This window comes from Gallus gallus, chromosome 3 (assembly GCF_016699485.2).
Source record: "Gallus gallus isolate bGalGal1 chromosome 3, bGalGal1.mat.broiler.GRCg7b, whole genome shotgun sequence".
In the NCBI taxonomy this organism is placed as follows: domain Eukaryota; kingdom Metazoa; phylum Chordata; class Aves; order Galliformes; family Phasianidae; genus Gallus; species Gallus gallus.
Window position 1 is genome coordinate 105,563,937 of NC_052534.1, and position 16,026 is coordinate 105,579,962.

General features: G+C 44.7%; 1 protein-coding gene across 1 annotated transcript in view; it reads right to left on the reverse strand.

Annotated features, from left to right (window-relative positions):
• ELP3 (elongator acetyltransferase complex subunit 3) overlaps positions 1-16,026 on the reverse strand; it is an 83,354-nt gene that overhangs the window by 54,313 nt on the left and 13,015 nt on the right. Inside the window, exon 8 of the mRNA NM_001039293.2 lies at positions 2,540-2,701. Within this exon, the coding sequence (NP_001034382.1) occupies positions 2,540-2,701 (162 nt within the window). The remainder of the gene's footprint in view (positions 1-2,539; positions 2,702-16,026) is intronic.

Below are 16,026 nucleotides of genomic sequence, written 5' to 3' on the forward strand. Positions count from 1 at the left end.
CAGCAGGTGGCTCCTCCTTTACTCAACAGTCTTTTGGGTGAAAAATCAACGCAGTGGGGCATCTCGACAAAAGCACACCTTCTGCTGAGTCCTAATGTTAACCAATCATTAGGGACATGGTCAATGGGCATGGTGGGGATGGGTTGATGTTTGGACATGATAAACTTAGTGGCCTCTTCCAACCTTAATGATTCCATGATTCTACGAAACCGAATAGCTACTTCCCTGATTTTAAGTATCTTTTCCTCTCTTTCTCTCTACCTATATATTCCGCCTCTGTTAAATCCCTACCTGTAGTTTTATGACGGTAGTTTTATTAATGGTTTTTTTTTTCAGAAGTATTACAGTATTTTCTGAGACTGTTCAAGGACAGAATTACTCAAGACCTTGAGTAGCCTGAGGGGAGTAAATGGGAGACTTGCTTCATAAATAAAAATTATTTTCTTATTGGAAGTGGAATCTGAGCTGCATCAATAACTTGATTATTTGATGCCTAGATCTGTTCTTGAATATTTTTTCTGCCTCACAGCCACCCAAGGCACTCAAAAACCTCACTAATGACTTATGGAACATAATAGAAAGTAATTTCCAAACAGTTACCCTAATTGGTTGTAATCTGACATTTTGCTACGAGCAAAATATTAAAAGTTTAAAGCAAAACACATCCCCCACAAAGTAGAAGAACAGAAGCAAAATGAGGTCATTTCAAAAGAGAGAGAAACTTGCATCACCCTTCTCTAGAAGTGTATTCCAATACATTGTTCAAAAACGTTGGAGAAAGATGCATGAATGACAGCCTGTATTTTGTCTGCCCTGAGAGAGCCTGCAAAGTCTTTTAGGAAATCTGCAAGCAGGATCGAAAAACACCAAAAATCTTTAGAAATGTAATTCTATACAAGATTATTTCCGAGTGAAATAGTAATATACAACTTCATTGTTCCTCTGGTTCATCAGCAGGAAAGCAAGGGCTCATTAGGCAATTCACAAGCCAGAAGTGACATAAAGCTTTGAATGATTTATGGCATCAGCTCTGATCCAGCACGCTGTAGGAAAGCTGAAGATGACTGCAGTGAGAGCTAAGTGGAGCTTCACAGTTCCGCTTCAGGACAGGACATCTTTAAAAGGAGCTTGTGAAAAAAAGAAGCTTAAAAGAAATGATTTCTTAAATTTATGATGTGTCAGTAGTAACCATTAGCGGATACATCCAGCCTAAGAGTGAGATCTAGCCAAATTCCCTAGCATGGATCTTTTCCTTTGGAAAGCTCTGACATCTACAGGAGAAAAGCACTACCTATAAGTATTAGTTGCTAACTCTTGGGCTGCTCAATAAATGGCCGTTCCTCTCTACCGAGTCCTGCAGCCTGACTGTTTCATAGCAGTGATTTCCTGCACTTCCACAAACAAGCAAAACTACAGCTAAACCCACAGGAAGAAACTCATTTCAGACTCTTACTTTAAGGCTCTAAAAGAAAATGCCCAACATTTTCAGTTTTGCACTACTGCCTTTAAGGTGAGTATGAACAAAAATGTGTTCTGCTTATTGAACCACGCTCCATCTGTCATTATGCATGATTACGGCTATCAAAGGTCTTTGCTAGGTGACTGGAATACAAGATAAGAAGGAAGGCAAGTTGTATGAGCGTCACAAGTGAAAAAACAATCAAGAGAAGAATCATTTCTTTCAAAATATCCACACAATTATCAGACTTGCAGTGGGGAAAAAAAAAAGATTAGCTTTCTTGCCTGTAAGGGATGGGATGAAGAATGTATTGTGCACACTCCTACGTAGGACAACTATGCTTTTGGCTACAGGTCGAAGATTATGAGGAATAAATCACAAGCTTCCTGTGAACATATTTTGCCATTCCTAAAAATCCTGTGTACCTGGAATGACTGTGGTTCATCCGTCAATAGGTGCTGGTTTTGGCTGTGCCTCATCCTCTGTACTTGCCAGTGTCATCTCTTCTCTCCCATAAGCTATCTGGTACAGAGAAGGGCCTGCTGGCTAGCGAAGGACCTACAGCAGATTATACCACATGGTATCTACTCAAGACTAAAGGTTGTGAATTATGTAGGACAAGAAGTACAAGCTCTCTCCGGGCATATTTTGTACTTCACAATACTGCATTTATTTATGAAGCAATAAAAAGGGGGGAAAAAAAAAGAGAGAGAAATATACACTAAGGGAAGAGATCATAAGTTTAAAATAAAATATCACAAACCTCTATTTTTTCTCTATTTCCCATGCTCTACACAGCACCACAATGAATTCCATGAATCCACTGCAGTTTATTTGGAACATCTGGACGTTGTGCTGAGGGACATGGTTTAATGAGGACTATTGGTGATGGGTGGATGGTTGGACTGGGTGATCCTGTGAGTCTTTTCCAACCTTGGTGATTGTATGTTTCTATTATTTTTTTCCTTACAGACATATGGAAATGAGCGTTTCAATATCAATCTTAAACGGGTGTGCAAATAAACAGGCTAAGGCTTGCTTCCAGAAAGCATGCAATGAGCTGAAAAAGCTCCTTCCCACCTGTTGGTGTCCCTGGCCACATCCTCGTACACACTCTGCACTCCAATCTCCAGCCTCGTGCAGCCATAGGACAGCATGTCACTCAAATGACGCTTCAGGCAGTAATCTGGTCTGGTCTCTATGGTTATCCCAACGCATTTTGTCAAGCTTCGTTCAGAATACCTGCAACAAAACAATTCTCTATTAAAACTGGGAAGTCGTGTTCTGAAAATGTACCAGATGGGTCCATGAAAACGATACACATCATCCCTATTTGTGAGTGAGGAGCATGCTCCCAGCTTCATTGAAGCCTAACGGTGGAACAAAACTCATTGGTAGCCTTTTTCCCCATCCACCCCATTTATCACTGGATGTCTAACTGAGACTAATTGTTCCAGCTAGTGTAACAATCCTCTGCTGATGACAAATGGTAAGTTACTGACCTATGAGAGAATAAAACAAAAGAAAATAGGAATCCAAAGCAGACTTGAAACAAAGTTCACAACGGGAAACTATAAATCAACACAATCTCCTACATCATCAGCAGGGGTCATATTCATTTCAACGTAAGAATCATTGCACTTGTCCCCAACATAGTAGTCGTCTTTCCAGCATAATATAGTGATTGTGTAACAGAGAACTGCAGCACAGGGAAGATATACAGTAAGAAGAAAACTTCCTCGTTTGGAGTGCCACAAAGATGATCAGAGGGCTGGAGCACCTCCCCTGCAAAGACAGGCTGAGGGAGCTGGGCTTGTTCAGACTGGAGAAGAGAAGGCTGCAGGGTGACCTCACTGCAGCTTTCCAGTCCACAAAGGGAGCCTACAAACACGAGGGGAGTCAACTCTTTACAAGGGTAGATAACAGCAGGACAAGGGGAAATGGTTTTTAGTTGAAGGAGGGAAGATTTAGGTTGGATGTCATGGGGAAGTTCTTTACCAAGAGAGTGGTGAGGTGCTGGAACAGCTGCCCAGAGAGGCTGTGGATGCCCTGTCCATCCCTGGAGGTGTTCAAGGCCAGCTTGGATGGAGCCCTGGGCAGCCTGGGCTGGTATTAAATGTGGAGGTTGGTGGCTCTGTCTGGGGTGGGGGGTTGGAGCTTTGTGATCCCTGGGGTCCCTTCCAACCCAAGGATCCGTTCTGTGATTCTGTGATTCTTTTGAAGCCATTTAGAACTGCAGAGATAATCTGGATAAGTCCCAAACCTGATGTGGGCAGGATTAACAGCAAGTCTCCAAGAAGCATACTGGCCTCTTTAATGGTCCCAAATGATGAAGATCTCAGCATTCACATTAAACGTCACTGAGGAGAGGATACCTTGAGTAAGAGAGACGTTGAGCTGATACCTGAAGGAATGCTGTGCACCAGAATCACAAGGATGACTAACCTCAGATCGTTATTAGGCATTTCATAAGGATTCGTCAACTGATTGCTGGCTCTGGATGGCTGGAAAGCTCCAGAGTTTAGCTTTCATCAAATTGGACCTCCATCACACTAACAGAAAAATATCACAATAAGAAAAAAAAACAAAAAAAAAACCCCAACAGGTAGATTCAGATCCCAAAGCAAAAATATTAATTCCATTCAGACCGATAAAGCCTAAGATATTTGGGGGGTAGACTATAATGGCTGTCAAAATTGGCATCTCAAAAAAGGCATAAAGCATTTCAGAGTTTGTGGCTCACTAATCTGACAGACTACCAGAACGCTGTTTATCATGTAGGGGAAAACACTGCCAATGTGTGATTCATTAACAGCAGATCAAAAAATGCTTCCTTTTAAAGACATTCTGTTTCCAAATAATTAAAAAAAAAAGAGAGAGAGAGAAGTTTTAGATAAGGAGAAAAAAAGGTCACCAAATAACTCACCCATTATGCCAGATGAAATGTGCCTGCATTAAGCACTTCCAATCATGGCTAGAAATACAGATGGGAGGCAAAAGTAATTATATTTCTCCCCCGGAATGAATTTATGATAGTTATAAAATGCTGAATCTAACAAACACCAACAGACCCCAACTACAACATCTACTAAGAGCAACAACAGGATGAAAGTTTGGTGCCATGGCTGCAAAAACTGTCTTGTCTATGCTGCAAGAAGTGGGTTTTAACCGGGACTAGAAAAGCAACACAAGAATTGGGGGGATGTGGCACTGATGGACGTGGTCAGTGGGCACAGGGGGGTGGGCTGGGGTTGGACTTGGTGGTCTTAGAGGTCTTTTCCAACCTGAATGACTCTGTGATTAACAAGGAAAGTAATGAACATCTTCATATCAGTATGCTCCCTCGGTAGCAAACATTCCCAGCCTGAGCCACACGTGCTCCAGCTCTTCCTGCACCTCCTGGGGACCCAGCAGCTTCCTTGCATGGGATCAAGGCATTAACCAGGAGATGCCTGCAAAGACAGAGCCAAGCACTGACTTCAGGTTTAATGCCTCTAAGGCTTTACAGAACAATACTGGTAAGCAGAAGGAGTGCAGTCTAATACTTTATTTTATTAGCATAAAAGCCTGAATCGAGTGGTCCATATGTAATGAAGACTAGAGATTCCCTTCAACTAACTAGAAAAGAGAGAAAAACACGTGACAGTCAACAACCCGAGGGCAGTTCTGGCAACACATTTTTATCATTTCCCGAACAGAGAAAAATAAATTTGACTTTTGTTCTCTCTCCTCATGACTTTTGAACTTTAAACACTCATTTGGATATTCAGCATGTTTTCCCTTTGCAAAAAGAGCAACTGTCTTCTGTTTGAAATTAGTACTAAATATATTGAATGCCAGGCTTTTATAGAAAGGGCCAACGGTGAGCTATGAAAGGGAGCCCAGAGACCTGAAAGGGGCAGGAAATACTATTTAAAACCAGCCTATGCCAGTGCAGCACCATTCTTTCTGAGAGGAAATGCTTCCTGCTATCCAACCTGAACCTGAAAGTTGTCCCTCAGCAATCTGGGAGCAGCAGATCCAGGAGAGCAGCTCTCCCAGTTGGCTCACGCAAGGTCTGTTTCAACATATCACCATCATGCATTCCAGAAATCTACTAAATTAATCGTGCTCAACTATACTCCCCTTGTGGCAGGTATCAGGGTGTCAGGCTGGATTCAAGGAGTTCTGTATATCATTCATTAGGTGCACCTATTATAATCCCCGCATCACTTTCATGCCTTTTCTCAGCACTGTCTCCAGTTTTTAAGCATTTTTGTTGCCTCTGATATCAAAAACAGCCAGAGAACTTTGCAGACACACCAGTACTAAATCCAGATGGGATATAATTTGCCTATTCCTATCCAATTTTCCACTATTTATACAGTCAAGGGTAATTTGGCTGCTGAATCATACAGAAAGCTCATGATAATGTGACTTAACTCCTAAGTCTTTTCTAGATATTTCGCTGCTTCTCGGAATAGAATCCTGCACCATTCCTAGAAAAACAGCTTTACATTTTCCCATAATAAAGCACCCATCTTGCTCATACACAACTTACTATAGGATACAGATTTATCGCTTATTGGCCCATCTCCGATATTGATAGCATCTGCCAGCCCTCAGAAATTACCACTTTAACACAAGTATTAAACACAAGGCCCAGAGGCAAAAACAACAGAATCCTATTAGAAATCATTCAGGTCAATGAGAATAATTTTCTGCTATGCCTGTTTTGAAAACCAATGCAATCAGTGACATGCTGTTGTCTCCTCTTTCTTAATGTGAAGATATCTCACTGTACCAAGCCAAATCTCTTGGAGAAGTTTAGGCATGCTACACTTAGACGTTCCAAAAAGCCCTGTAAGCTCTCTAACAGCATACAGTAACTTATCATCATAATAGAGATGATGGATTTGCTTTTACTTAATCTTTAAAAACAACAGACATCTAGCCACATATCCTGCAGGAATGGCATGCTAGCCAAAGAGCATATTAATAGGGAACAGATGCTATCCAACTAGGCAGAGAGGCTGAAAAGCAGATATCTACAGCTCCACAAAGAGTGACTTCGGGTCACAAGAGGTTAAGATGACCTTGACTGATGGCCCATGTGAGCACAGCCGTATTTCACCAAAGACCAAAAGAAGAGAGAGAAAGAAAGGCCTACAAATTCAGATGAACTCAACAAGTTGAGAACTCCACCGCCCCAGGATGGTCTCACATACACAAGTCCACAAGGTTAGCAGGTTTGTTCTGGTGGTAGGATTTGTGATGTGGATTTCTTCCAGAATCTGAGAATGCAAAGGAATTTTATCTTCCCAACCTCACAGTACTTCTCCTTCCATGGAACAGTCTGATTTGTTACCTGTGCAATGCCGAAGAATCCCAAGTAAGGACTGAAAATCTGTTATACTGCAAGAACAATCAGAAATCAAGAGAAGTGTGTAGCACAAGGTGACAGGGGCAATTTTAATAGCAGACCATGCAGAGTGCTGAATTGTGCAAATAAAATAGATGCCATACAAAAGAAGGAAACGAGATCCAGAGAAACCTTCAGATTAGCACAGACATACATGGAGTTAAGTGAGTTTTCAGTATGATTAGAGAACTGTCTGAAGCAAGATGAAGTGGAGGAAAGATTATTCATTTTAATCATTAGAGAATAGCTGAGTGTATTTTCAGACAAAGCTGGCACATAAAATAGAGCTTCAAATCAGAATCTGCCTCTTAAATAAGCAGGGATTTTAGATCAAAAAGTACCCACCTCTCCACCAGACGCAGCAGTTTGACATAGGGTTGCAGGTACTTTCTCATTTAGAGAAAAAACAGATGGCACAGCCCCGGCATAAAACAACTCATTTAACAAAGCCTCTGCTCTACCTCGATTAAACTTTGGTCTAGAGACAAAAGCCTCATCAGCTATGAGACCCGAACATCAAAGAATCAATTACTTACAATCCACACTACAGCAGCATCCGAACTCCCTGGCTGGCACCAGTGGCAGGATGCCATACAGTACAGAAAGATTTGCCATGTCCCACTGAGCCCAGGAAAGAAGAACTGTAAGAATCAAGCAAGCAGGTCAACACGTTGCGTGCACGGCGTGGTGATCACACACCTTTAAACCACTTCTTTGCTTTACAAGCTTCAAAGTGAGAAAGTACATAGAAGGAGGTACACAGAGAGGCAAAAGCAGAAAGTACAAGAAACTGCAGAAACAGTTAAAGGGCAGCACCAAAGGGAACCGATCACCAAGAGCAAGGAGTTTTTAGGGGTATTCGTCTGCATGGAAGGAAGGGAAGGATCTAGAAAAACTCATCCAGCCCAATAATCCCCTTCCAGATACTCCCATGTGACTTCGAAAGTCAAAGAACACCACCCTGAAGATGAAGATGGAGTAAATGATGCTGCTGCTCATACTACTGGATCAGCATCATTGCTAGCGAATCACTCAGCAGCAGCAGTCTCCACAAAAGATGGTGCTCCATACTCCACATCCCAGTCTCAACAGTGCCTCTGACTATAGGGAGCATTGCCCAGAGGAACCCTGAACTGCTGGTGCTCCAGAAAGGCAATGGCATTTATATAGATGGAATTAAGACAAAAGAAGACACCGATGGCTTCTGAAGAGCAAAGTGCTGCTAAAACACACAAGTGCCCAACACTCCACGTGCTCACCTGTTCTCAAATGACCTCCTTTTTCTTGATCTGTAATAGCTCTGCTTTATTTACAAGGGTAGACAGTGATAGGACAAGGGGGAATGGTTTTAAACTGAGACAGGGGAGGCTTAGGTTGGATGTTAGGAGGAAGTTTTTCACCCAGAGGGTGGTGACGCACTGAACAGGTTGCCCAAGGAGGCTGTGGATGCCCCATCCCTGGAGGCATTCAAGGCCAGGCTGGATGTGGCTCTGGGCAGCCTGGTCTGCTGGTTGGCGACCCTGAACACAGCAGGGGGTTGGAACCGGATGATCATTATAGTCCTTTTCAACCCAGGCCATTCTATGGTTCTAGGATTCTATTACTATGCCAATCTCTGAAACACAGCTAGAGTAATTAATTCAGCACCTACAATTTCCTGCTAGTAGACAAAAGAGGTGGCAGCTTACTCACCAGCCATCTTTCAGAAGTTGTATTTTTGATGATTGCCCAGAGCAGATATTTCAGAGTGTTCAACTTCCAGTTATTTGGCTTCACACAGCTCTCTTTTCATTGCAGCATTTCAGAGTTGCCTTTATCACCACTACCAGGAGTATGGGATACTGCTGTGGTTTCTTAACAGCATCAGTTCCACAAGGTTCAGTTCTCACATGCTGAAAAACTTGGTTACCTTAAATAATTTACTGACTAAAATATAACTTCCCAATTTTGATAAAGTAGCAGTATTTGCATCTGCTAGAATAATATTTGCCTCTTTTGCCTCCTAACACGCAATTTCACTCCCTCCTGCTTCAATACCTGTCTGGAACAAAGACGTACCAATGCTGGCATGGAGGAGATGGTGGCCATTACTGGGTTAATTTCTGCATCACTCACAGCTTTCACAGAGCCTTCACTGCGGGTGAAGGAGAAGTGAGTGAAGGGGCTCACGCGAGATTATTTCCAACACCATAATCACTGCCTGTCCCCAAAGGGCACGTGAGCAGGGCCTGAAAGGCTTTTCTTAGCTCAGGAGGTAAAAATAAGAAAGGCTGTGAGCAGGAACCCTGACGGGACCTCTGACATCGGTGCCTGATGCTGTGAGCTCCCATCCATCAAGTTCAAGGAGACAGCAATACAGATAATGTTTTTGCCAGCTACAAATTACTAGCAAGCTGTAACTGAAAACACCAGGATGAATAAGGATATGCTAGAGTGAAATATTTCGAACAAGAGAAATTGCATATGCATGGTTCTACCCAGAGCCAAGTTACAACCTCTGTTTTCCCTCTCCTGTCAAAGCTAAAGGTTTGAGGGAAAAAAACATCCTAGAAATAAGCCTTAAATGGGAAGGAGAGTGCTTATCTCCTCCTCCCTTCTGCCAGCTCTCTGCCCTTCTCAAACCTGTCTCGGTGAGCAGAGCCAAGCGGCAGCACTGGAGGCTGAACTCTTCATGCTTCTCACAGAACACGGGCTGCAGGACGAGTGCCAGCCTCCTGGCACTGCAGCCAATGGAGACACAAACCACAGAGCTGCCTTCAGACAGCAGCTGGAACGCCACTAACACACTGACCTGCTCTAGAGGGGGAGCAATGAGCCCCAGTAACACCAGCAGTCCCTTGGGCAAGCCCAGAGCTCGGCTGTGCCCAGCTCTCCATCCAACGATGGCTGGTTGCAGCACAAGCAGGGAAAGCTGCGGTGGTTCTTTCCTACAATACCTCTGATCTTCTCTCCAGGGATGTCAGTAGCAGTAGGTACCATTGGCACTTGGCAGCTCCGTGCAGAGTTTTTTCCCACAGATGTGTTCAGTCACTCCCTACAGCCCACCTGCGCATGCCACTGCATTCACCCTCAATTCCCCTTTCATCTGGGGGTCCCAGTCCTGAGGCTGTAGGAGATGATCAATAATCACCTGTCCTCCACGATAGGCCAGGCTTTACAGATCCTCTATAATATCACTCTATGGTATTTCCCCCCATTTGTACAGCATCGTTTTTCTTTCCCCCTGCCTAAATATTAAAAAGAAGAACCAAGCACAGTTCAAGCTGACGCCTGCTGAAGTTCAAGAAGACACTGCTGAACAACGCAGGAGCATAATGATATTTCCCATTCCGCTCTCCCAATTTTCTTCCTTATAATTCCTCATGCTGAGCTGGTCTTTTAAGTAATACTGAAACACAAGCCTGTGCTTCTCACAGTCACCTGGGCTCCTGGGAAGCAATAGCCAGCTTGGAGCTCATTGTCCTGCAGCAGAACAAGAACCCTTACACACACTGTTCTTCATCTGCACTGATTTTCACCTGGCCCCTCACCTTCCCACCCAGGGAAATTCTTCTGGGACACCAACTATTGACTTTCCTCTGTTGTAAAAAACGGTGACTTAATCCCTCTCAACTTCTTACCATCATTAATGCATGCAAGACCTTTAATCTCACCCCACAATCTTCAGAAGGCTTCAGTGAAAGACCTGACTGAGGGAAATCCACATGAAGTTTCACTTATTTATCAAACACTTCAAAGACAACCACTACAGCCTAGAAGTTCCATTGAACCTCGGACCATTTCAAGTAGCCCACGCAGTTCCAACCCCATGCCATGGATATGGTTTCCAACCACTAGATGAGGCTGCCCAGAACACCATCCAACCTTCATCACGAGCCAAATAGTTTCAAGTTCAGACGTGAATGTTGGTTAAAAATAGTACAGATCCCAAACCACATCCATCACACGTATGGAAGATGCAGCTAGCCCAACACGCTATGCTGAGTGTTCCAGCCTGGGTTTCCAGCAGCCAGGACAGCCAGTTCAATGAACCATATGCGATCACAATAAAGGTGAACTACCTACGCAGTCAACCAGCTATTGTAATATTGCTACCCTTGCTCCCAGGATGCTTCCACAAACTCTTCACCTCCTTTGATTACCGCTAATAGCATCTGAAAATGACAATTAAAGAAAGGAAATCATGAATGAAATCCATAAGGACATCCATAAGGACTTTTCACAGAACTGTGAATAGGAGCTATGGAAGAAGTTTGGGGAAGAGCTTTGGAAAAGAGGAGGCTCAGGAGAGACCTCATCACTCCCTACAACTCCCTGAAAAGAGGTTGTGAGGTGGGAATCAGCCTCTTCTTGCAGGTAACAGTGGTAGAACAAGAGGTGATGGCCTCAAGTTGTGCCAGGGGAGGTTCAGGTTGGATATTAGGAAACATTTCTTCTCAGAAAGAGCAGTGCTGCAGTGGCACAGCTGCCCGGGGAGGTGGTGGGGTCACCATCCCTGGAGGTGTTCCAGAACTGTGGGGATGTGGCACTGAGGGACGTGGGCAGTGGTGGGGCTGGGTTGGGGTTGGGCTTGGTGATCTCAGAGGTCTTTTCCAACCTTAATGATTCTATAAGTGATTAAGATGACCAGAAGCTTGAAGGCATTATGAAGACCTGGACTTCCTGGTTGGAAGGGACCTCAAGGATCACGAAGCTCCAACCCCCCCGCCACAGGCAGAGCCACCAACCTCCCTATTTAATACCAGACCAGGCTGCCCAGGGCCCCATCCAAATTGGCCTTGAACACCTCCAGGGCCAGGTTGCAGGTTACAGAATCCTCCTCTTTGTTTTAAGCATCAGTCCTTTGCAGCATGGCAGCCTTGGACCCACACAGAGGGAGAAAAGCAAAAGGTGTAATTGTTGGCTGCAGTTGGTTAATACTTCATCTTGGTCTTTTTTTTGTCTTTCTGGTATCTTTCCACCAGGCAACGCATAATTCAAAAAGAAGTGGCTTTTTATCCCCATTTTAACTGTCCCTTATGTGCATTCCAATACAATTTCATTTGACCTTTAGTTAAATTCCACCTCCACCAGGCAGTCGATACCTGCTGTTCCCACAGGACATGTTTTACTCCAGGTCCCTTTCTCTTCTCATCCAAGCACACAGAAGCAGACATCGCATCCCACGAGCAACAGACGATGTCACCGCAGTGACACCCAGATGCAGGCAGCTCGTCAGCCTCCTCCATGCAGCCAAACAAAGACTGTTAGAAAACCCACACTGGGAGATGCCCACCATTGGCTCCTGGATTTCTCACATCTTTGCCGTGCAATTTAGTTCAGGGAAACTTGAAAGAACAACAATTTAAATGCCTGTTACCGAATCAATATGAACAACGATCAAGTCATAATTATATAGACAGCTTACCGCAGAATAGTCAATATGCAGTTATAGACACAGGCTAAAAAGGGGCTGGGGAGAAAAACGCTTAGATCTGAAATTATGAAAGAAGTGATGTGACATTCTGTTTTATTAAATCTAAACTGAAGTCGAAGCTTTCCTTGCTATAGTTGATGAGAAAGATTGCACTGGGTGAGACTCGTGCGCATTACAAACAATCCCATTCCAATTTCAGCCCTGATATCGACTCACCGTGTGGCCTAGGGAAAGTTGCATATTCTTAGTAACCACCACTTCCTTGCTGTTATTGAGGAACAGCAGCACTTCTGCCACTGCCCTGCACACCGTTCTGACAACTAAATGCCCTAAGAGCTACTGCTGCACAGAGTCCAGAGCAGACCTCCCTTTGTAGCTCCTGCACCCAACCCATGGCACACAACTCAGCTCGCCCCCGCCTGACATTCTGATAAGAACTGAAGGAAGGAAAACAGCCTGATTGCTGCTTTGAGGAAACAAAGGGATCGTAGCAATGAAATTATAAGCGGAGCTAATAAAAAGCAGTCATCAGCCAAAACTGCCAGCAAAAAGCTGTGGTTTAGCTGATCTTCGCTTGCCAAACTAACTCCTTCACCTACAAAGCAGCAATAGGATCTCTCTCCAAAAGGTGCTGCAAAAAGTAAACGTACTTTTCTTTTCTCAACGACGTGTTCAAGAAGACACTTGTTGCAGCACACTCCAAGAGTTATTTCCTGGGCTCCATTTGTCACCTGTCACAGCTCCAACCAACAGCTACAGAGCTTTAATGAGCAATTTTCCACCCCGCTTTGGGAAAGTAATTCAGCTTCTTGCTTCCTACCACTGCTCCTCCTCCCTGCAAAGGGCACACCTGGATCACACCGAGATGAATACAGAGCAGAGACCACATAAAACAAGGAGAAAGGGACTACGAGCGAAGTGAAGCTAGTGAATGGGCATTTGTGTTGGACAAGTGGTTTGGGACAGGAGGAGGTGAAAAAACAGGTGGAATATGAGGAAAAATTTAATCTCATAGAGTGGTGATGCAGTGGCACAGCTGCCCAGGGAGGTGGTGGGGTCACCATCCCTGGAGGTGTTCCAGAACCATGGGGATGTGGCACTGAGGGATGTGGGCAGTGGCACAGTGGGGTGGGCTGGGGTTGGACTTGGGGATCTCAGAGGTCTTTTCCAACCTGAGTGATTCTGTGATTGCCTGCATCACATTCCAGGAGGTTTTCAAAAGCAAACAAGCCACGCTCTGCATAGCACTGTGCTGCTAAATAGCCATAGGAAAACCACTTCATGACATCCTTCTATGAAACTGAAGATTAAACCTGCCATTTTTGCATGCGTACTGCACCATCATATTGCTAGAAAATGACTTTTCTTTGAAACTAGTTTTGTGCTGTTAAAAGGCAGTGGATCTCAGGTTACAACACCAATGAGGCAAGCACAGCACTGCAGTGGGAACGACAAACAACAGCTCCGTTTTACCAGCACATTTTAATTTGGATCAGAAAGCAATTGCTGCCAAAAGAAGGACAAAAGGCAGCACGGGTCACACAGGAGGTCCCCAGGGTGTGGGACATCCATCAGGGACTGCTTCCACACCGCACCCAGGCAGCACAACCTCCCATAGAGGGGTGGCTCCTGCTGTGATGCCCAGGGAGGTGCGATGCTTTCTGTGTCAGAGACACCCAAGGAGGTTAAGGCAGCAAGGCGATTTAGCACACGATGCATCTTCTCTTTGTGCCCTTACCTCCGGAACAGCAGCAGGATTTGAACTAGAACTGTATAATAAACACTCCAAACTACATTCGTACAGGTGACCGTGCCATGAATCGACTCCATTCCCAGTCCCCAATCCCACCTGACCGCTTGGATCCCATCCCACCATTAACATTTTAGTGCGGGTCGACGGAGAGCTTGTTCTGCTTGCCAAATCACACACACACGGCGGCGAAGCAGCAAAAAGGAGAGAAGTATTCCCTTTGGCAGGTGTTCAGCAGTAATTTGCTGAAAATGGACAAAAAGAAAAGCATACTGAAATTCATTATTTAGCTTTGACAATGTCATGACCGCTACGGCCACCGTCCTTTCCACCGATGTAGAAGAAAGACAGGTTTACAAATAGGGCTGAGTTTGGTGTAGCTCCGATGTCTGTTAGGAATAAACATGTGGGTATGGATCCCTCCACCTGCAGTCAGTGTTGGAGCACCAACCTGAGTATTTAACACCAGGAAAAAAAAAAATGCTGCGGAAATACTGAACAGGACAGATAAGAGGAGAGGCAATCACTGTCCATGGTGACGGGAGGAAAAAGATAAACAGCTACTCGTAGCAAGATTAGGATGCAATCTGATGGAAGGACTTTCACTCCTGCACCTTCCAAATCACACCTCTGCAGCCAGAAGTGGGGTCTTGTAGTAGGAAATAAGCCAGGCCAAAATAAGAGGGAACCTATTAATGCCTATCAACTTTGGGGTGCATCTCAAATTCCGCCAGTGGGATATAAGCCATACCGAAGGCATTTAGGGGTAGATACTCTCCAAAAAAAAAGCAGGTTTTAACAGCAAATGCTGCTCCTGCACCATGGGAGGGTTGCATCAAAAGCTGGAAACAAAGAAAATCCGCCCACCTCTCTATAACATTAGGAACCAGGCTCCAAATCCCTGGGAACAAAAGGAAATTTGGGCAGAATCTCTGTTGTGAATGATCTGGCACCAAACCAGCAGCCAGTTATCTCCTGCCTGGCACAGCAAAGGGAGGGATGTGACAGACGAGCTTGGATGGATACGGCCACAGCTATTTGTTGCTGCCTCCTCCTATCTGCTCCCTGCTCTGCCAGGAGCTGCTGCCTGCACAGCGGGAGTTGCAGAGTGGGCAAAGTACCCCCACACCCCCGTTGCCCAAATTCCACTTGCAGTAGGGCTTAAACCAGCAATTAAAGCAGCTTGTGCCGGAGCTGCAAGAGCTTACCTGTCACAGCACCTACTCATTACAGTGAGTGAAGAGGTAAGAGCTGACTATCCAATTTGGGCAATTTGCAGCAGGGCAATTTGCAGCTCCATTCATCTGGCACAGGGTGAGCTCTGCCAGCTGATGGGTGGACAACTGCTTCGGAAGCAGTCGCCTCAAGCAGAGGGTCGAGGTAGATAAAGGAGAACACTGACCTCCAGAATCATTCCAGCATCAGTCGCTGGGGCCCATGAGTCAGAGCCCTCAGTCACCATCGCTGGAGTCCCAATTAATACTCAGAAAGCACAATTTAGATACATCAGCATAACAAGCACCATGTGCCTGTTGAGACACCTGGGCTGTAGGTATTCCTTAGCCTCTGCTAACCCCAAGGGAAGGCACGTGTGCTCAAACCTCTTTCCTTAAGATTCATGGTGAACTACAGTTTCTTACAGAGGGAAGAGAGAAATACAAGCACAAGGTGAGCAGCACAGGCACAACACACTCACCTGTCACCCTATACAGCATTACTGCACGGCTGTGCCCTAAGAGGCAACCAAGAGGAGACGAGTTAAACCTTGCTAAAACTATAGCAACATTCAGCAGAAACCCGCATCTTACAAAACTCCTCCAGTCCTAAAAATGGGAAATTTAAAGCAGACCTCAACTTTGACAACAGTGACCTTTTAGAGACGGGTTTATTCTTTGCTATTGTAAAGCAAGATTAGGAATTGCTCAGAGGCAGTCAGCCTGCACGAGCACCATTTCTCGCAGAGAAATTGCAGCTTCTATTATGATTACTGATACATGAAC